Source organism: Chrysochloris asiatica, unplaced genomic scaffold, assembly GCF_000296735.1.
Source record: "Chrysochloris asiatica unplaced genomic scaffold, ChrAsi1.0 scaffold00258, whole genome shotgun sequence".
NCBI classification, from domain to species: Eukaryota; Metazoa; Chordata; class Mammalia; order Afrosoricida; family Chrysochloridae; genus Chrysochloris; species Chrysochloris asiatica.
Genome location: NW_006408776.1, coordinates 187921 through 193680, shown reverse-complemented (window position 1 = coordinate 193680; position 5760 = coordinate 187921). Strand labels below are relative to the sequence as shown.

At 57.8% G+C, this 5760-nt stretch overlaps 1 protein-coding gene across 2 annotated transcripts in view; it reads right to left on the bottom strand.

Annotated features, from left to right (window-relative positions):
• Positions 1 to 5760, bottom strand: part of DDX54 (DEAD (Asp-Glu-Ala-Asp) box polypeptide 54) — a 19403-nt gene that overhangs the window by 1631 nt on the left and 12012 nt on the right. For both annotated transcript variants that reach the window (XM_006874023.1, XM_006874024.1), the window contains exons 11-19: positions 4801 to 5011; positions 3883 to 4017; positions 2681 to 2911; positions 2515 to 2588; positions 1729 to 1935; positions 1244 to 1386; positions 1048 to 1158; positions 665 to 769; positions 461 to 573 (exon numbers count right to left, since the gene is read on the bottom strand). In XM_006874023.1, the coding sequence (XP_006874085.1) occupies positions 461 to 573; positions 665 to 769; positions 1048 to 1158; positions 1244 to 1386; positions 1729 to 1935; positions 2515 to 2588; positions 2681 to 2911; positions 3883 to 4017; positions 4801 to 5011 (1330 nt within the window). The remainder of the gene's footprint in view (positions 1 to 460; positions 574 to 664; positions 770 to 1047; positions 1159 to 1243; positions 1387 to 1728; positions 1936 to 2514; positions 2589 to 2680; positions 2912 to 3882; positions 4018 to 4800; positions 5012 to 5760) is intronic.

The following is a 5760-nucleotide window of genomic DNA, read 5'->3' as shown; positions in this document are numbered from 1 at the left end:
GTCGCTGGAGAAGGATATCATGTTTGGTAAGGTGGAGGGTCAGAGAAAAAGAGGAAGACCCCCAGTAAGATGGATTAGCCAGGTGGCAGCATCAATGGGCTCAAGTGTGGCAGCAGTAGTGAGGTTGGCCCAGGATCGGGCAGTGTTTCGTTCTGCTGTGCATCACCTCCTCGACCACCCTCACTGTCCATAGCACAGTGGGCTTCATCCAGGGCTCAGAACTAAGGGAACCCAGAAGAGACAGGGCCCACCCAGAGAGGAGTACATGCACACACACACACACATCAGGAGCCACAGAGACAGAGGGAGAGATGGGTTGGCAGAGAAGTAGAGAGCCAGCTGAGGCCTGGAGAGGTGGACAGGAAGCATGCGCTGGAGAAGCTCTGAGATGGAGTGCAGAGATGGGGAGAGGCGCTGTGTGACACAGCCCTGCCCACCCTAACCCCCACCCTGCTCTCACCCTGACCCTGGTGCCACTTTCCTCCTCTTCGAGGGGGGCCTCGCCGCTCAGATGGCCCCTCCTCCTCCGAGTCCCGATCATCAATCTTCTGTTTCTGTTTCCACTTCTGGTAGCTGGGAGGCCAGTGAAGGAGCTTGTGTGGGAAGTGAGGGCACCCCACAAGCCGGGCTCCCCCCACCCTGCAGCCCCGCACCCTGAGGATACAGATCCCGCTTATAGGAGCTGCTGATATAGGAGCCACTCTCTGTCTTGATCTTCTTCTTGTCCTCCTGTCCAGACCGACCCACAAAGCGCTTCTTCTTACGGTCCCTGTAGGAGAGAATAGGGGCTGCGGCAAGGGGCCTGGGCAGCCCACCTGCTCACCTGTCTCACTGCCCCCTCCCTGGATTGTTGCATTGAATGGAGGCAGGGCTGACATGCAACAGGTGCTCAAAAAAGGCCTGCTCCCCACTATGTGTGACCTTGGGGACAGGACCTCCCCCCACCGCTGTGTGTGACCTTGGGGACAGGCCCCCCCCTGGCTGTGCGTAACCTCGGGGACAGGACGCCTCATGTGTGACCTCAGGCTGGCGTCCTGACTCACTCACCACTTGAGCTGCTGCTGACCCCGGGTCAGGTTCTGGGCTTCATCCCCCATGAGGTCCAGAACAGCACCAGCCACCTGCTGCTCAAAGACCCCACCATCCCCGACACTCAAGCTGCAGAGGGGACAGAAAGTCATGACAGGGAAGCTGAGGGTCCCCCAGGCCCATCTTCCCATGCCCAAGAGCCAACCCCACTCACCCACGCTCGCTGTCAAAGTCCTTGGGCCGGTAGGGTACATAGAAGTCCCGGTCCTGCTGCTGGACCTCTGCCCGCTGCCTCTTGGCTCCCCTGTCAGCGCCCAGCCGCCGCCGCTTCTGGCCCACCACCTCTGTGAAGACGTCCTGACCACCGAGGTCCAGCATCAGGCCCGGGTTGCCCTCATAACTCTCCACCCACCTGCCCTGGTCAGGTCAAGCGGCCAGCAGGGCCAGAGGAACACAGGACGTTAATGTCTGGCCTGGCCAATATTAGCGGGGAGCCAGGTCTCCTAGGGTCGGGGTCTCAATTTCCTCATCTGCACATGAGGTACAGCCCCTGCCTCAAAGACTAGTGCAGATGGGGCAGGCAGGGATGGGACTCATCTGACTTAAGTCCAGTCCCCCAGGCTGTGGCCCTGAGACAACCCCACAGGCTCCTATGACTAAATCCTGACCCACCCCACAACCTCGAGGCTGGGCCTGTACCTCCACATGCTCTCCCGTCTCCTCATCCTCCCCTGAAGGCTGCTCGTCCACTGGGGTCTGCCTGTTTGAGGCTGGCCCACTCGGACTTTTCTGATGCTCCTGCCGCCCCTGCTGGAAGCGAGCGATGGCCTTGCGGTCCTTCTGCCTCTTGGCACGCATCACCTGGCTGCTCGGGTCATGGCTGGAGGCGTTGATCTCAAAGATGGTCTGCAGGGGGACACTCAAGTTCTTCACCCACAGATCTAAACCCCAGCCCAGCCTTCACCAACTCGGCGGGTGTGTACCAAGTGCTGAGTGTAGCAGTGACTTCTACAAGGAAGGGAGTTCAGAGAAGACAATAGCCTGCCCAAGGTCACATAGCACAAGCCAGTGCTCAGATTTCCACCCCGTCCTCTGACTCTGAGACTGCCCCCACCCTATCCCTGTTGCTGGACCCCTTCGGGAACAGGGGTCTCTCATGTACAGGAGTGAGACAGGGGCCAGGCAGTCAAGATGAAGGAGGAAGGGCAGTTGGAAGCCAGCTGGTCAGACCTCTATAGACCAGTCTAGGCCTCAGTCTACACACTGTAAACAATGGGGTGAAAAGAGGGGAACTCCCAGGGAACCACCTGCTAAACACCAGCAGAGATGGTTCAAGAGTAAGAAGCGTCTCAAGAGATGCCGATGGGGTCCGTCTTGCAGATTAAAAAGTGGAACCCCATGGTCCCACCCCAAGTCAGGAGCATCATCTGAGAAGCGCCAGCAGCCCCCACTCTGTCGCCAGGATCCTGTGAGACCCTTACTCACCGCCCGCGAGCGGTACTTCTTGATGCTGTCCACCAGCCGAAGCCGTTGCAGCTCTTGCTCCCCGAAGCGCGAGCCTGGCGGGAGGAGGCCGGAGGCCAGGGTTGGAGTCTGCAGGGCTCGCCCTCCACCTCCCCCCATCCACCTGTCACCCCGCCAAGGGACTCACTGAAGAGTGGGTGCAGGCCCAGCCCCGCGAGGTCCAGCGCCTTGGCCCTCTTGATGGACTCGGGGGAGGGTGCCGGCCTTGAGCGCACATACTGTTGCTGAGCGTTGTTGGCCACGCGGCCCAGTCCCTGCAGCTCCAGCGATGCCTCCAGCGTGCTCCGAAGGCCACAGTCCTCGTCGTCCACCACGCTCTGTGGCACCCGGCCCAGCACGCCGTCCGCACCAGCCACATCTGCTGCCCACACAGCGCCCATCAGGGGCCCTCCGACCCAGCCCACCTGCCCACAGCCCTGCTTTCCTGTCCCCTGAAGTCTTGGGAAACAGTCACCAAGACACCATCATTCATCAGCAAGCTACCGGTGTGCCAGCACCGTGCTCAGCACCCACTGCACCCTGTAAGGCAGCCTGCTTTTGTGAGTCAAGTTTGACTGGAGCACACACACACTCGTTTATGCCTCGTCTATGACTGTTTTGGAAAAGATAAGGAGCTCTGGTAGCGTAGTGGTTACGAATCGGGCTACGAACCTTAAGGTCAGCGGTTCGAAACTACCAGCCGCTCCGCGGAGAAAGATGAGGCTTTCTACTCCCATAAAGATTTACACCCTCGGAAACCCTGTACAGGGTCGCTATGGGTCGGAACCGACTCGACGGCACTTAACAACAACAACAACAAAGGAGCGGCCTACAACCTGAGTATCCATGATCTAGCCTTGGGAGAAAAAGTGTCGATTCCCACATTTCATCTCTGGATCTCCACAGCAGCCCCATCTTCCAGAAGAGAAAACAGAGGCTCAGGAAGGCTCAATTACTTCACAAGATTGTCGGTGCACAGGCAGGCTCAATAATAACAAGAGCCCTAGCGAGCAGGAGAGACCACTACAGAGACTTCATCATTATCTGTTACACCGTCCCCCACTCCCCCTCACCCGGCAACTCTACAAGAAAAGTGCCTGTTATTCCTGTTTGTGTTGGTTTTTGTTGGGTTGGCTTTCTGTTACGTACGAGACAACGTACGAGACAAAAGCAGAACAAAAGGAGTATTTGCTACCAACACGAATCCAGTCTTGCAAGACAGGCACTCTGATAATCCCATTTTAAAGATGAGGAAACTGAGACGCCTGTGGTGAGATCCACCCCTGCCTCCTCACAAAGCCCCCGCATGAACTCTGGGGGAGACCCTGGCTGGGCCCCACCTCCACTCACCTGAGGGCTCCTCATGGGGACGGGCGAGAGTGAGGGCACGGCCCAGGAACAAGTGCAGGTCCAGCAGGTAGGGGATCTCGTCCGGGGCCACCAAGGAGTAGGCTGTGCCACTTCGGCCAGCCCGGGCCACCCGACCTACGGGGGAGATGGGCAGAGGGAGAGGAGCGCCCCTCTGTGCCACACCCTGACGTGTGAGCCAAGCTGAGCTGCTGGCCCCACCTGCATGACCCTCTGGGAAAGCTGGCCAAGTCACATACCAGGCGCTGCTCAAACCAGTATGAAATTCTACTGCATTCCCATTCCTGGGAATTTCCCCAAAAGGAAAAAGGAAAGATGCAGAGATTCCTGTCCAAGGATGTTTACAGTGTTGCTAACAGCAAGAGCCCAAGTCTCCTGCTAACTACAAGCGACGTCAACGTGTACGGATGGGAGAGCGTTTATTTAGATGACCACAGCAAACAATACCATCGAGAACTGCTCCATGGGAGTTTCTCAGCTGTAACCTTCCCGGAAGTAGGTTACCAGGACTTTCATCTGGAGCCTTAGTGTGTGAGTTCCAAGTGCCAACCTTTACACTAGTGGCACAAACCATTCATACTACCCAGTCACGTTTACTACTCTAAACATAACGCAAAAGGTTACAAAGTACCTGGGGTGGAGCTAAAGAGGACCAGGGAGAGAACACGTGAGAGGGGCAACAGGGACCACGTGGGCAAGGATCCACCCCAGCAGGAAAGTGACAGGTGAAGCCCAGGCCTGGCCAGTACAGGAGAGGACAGGCCCCTTATGCACAGCCCAGGGGAAGCTGCATTCCCCAGAATCTCACGGTCCACTCCCTGCCCCTGGACTCGGTTTCCGTAGCTGTAGCGATTACAGCAGAGCCCTGTCCTCAGCACCCGGCCAGGACTCCGGCCTTACCCACGCGATGCAGGAAGAGCTTGCCCTTGGCAGGGAAGCTGTAGTTGATGACATTGTCCAGCAGTGGGATGTCCAGGCCTCGGGCGGCCAGGTCTGTCACGATGAGGGCGGAGCACTTGCCATGTGTGAACTTGGCCAGGTTGATCTTGCGGGCCGTCTGGTCCAGGGCGCTGTAGATGTGAGCACAACTCACTCGCTGGGTCGTCAGCAGCTGCGCAGTGGAGATGGGGGCGTGGGCAGGAAGTGAGGGAGAGCCGTGGAGGGGCGGGGGCGGGGCCATGTATACGGGCACACAAGAAAACGGGCCTGGAGTGCAGTACCCGGCTTTGCAGCCTAGCTCTGCTTCGTGACTCTGTTTCAGTAGCTTCACCAGTACCAAATGGGACTCCCTGCAGGCCAGAGTCCCCTAAGAAAACCACAAGCCTCATCAGGACCCACCTCAGACTCACTCTAACAAGCTGTGTGACCTGGGGTAAGTCACCTAACCTCTCTGTGCTTCTGTTGCTTCATCTATAGGTTGAGGAGGGAGAGCAACAGTTCTTTCTTCATAGCCTTATGAGGTTAAATGAGTGACTACACACAGCATCGGGATCAGGGCCAGAGAGCCAGGAGCGCTAGAAAGGCCTTAAAAACAACTGTCTGGGTCTGACGCGGGGAAGGCTCAGCGACCGCACAGAGGACACACTCACTGTTCAGTGTGTGTGGAGTGACTGAAGCCCAGATGAGAAGCCACGGAGAGGCTGGCCCAGGCGGGGAGGCCCAGTAACCTTCTGGGGACCTGAGATTCAGCCACACCTTGATCTAGCAGAGGACTCAACAAGTACACTCCAGCCACCATGGAGTCACCTCCAGGCTCCTGGTGACAGTGTGTGTGTGTGTGTGTGTGTGTCAACAAGTACACTCCAGCCACCATGGAGTCACCTCCAGGCTCCTGGTGACAGTGTGTGTGTGTGTGTGTGT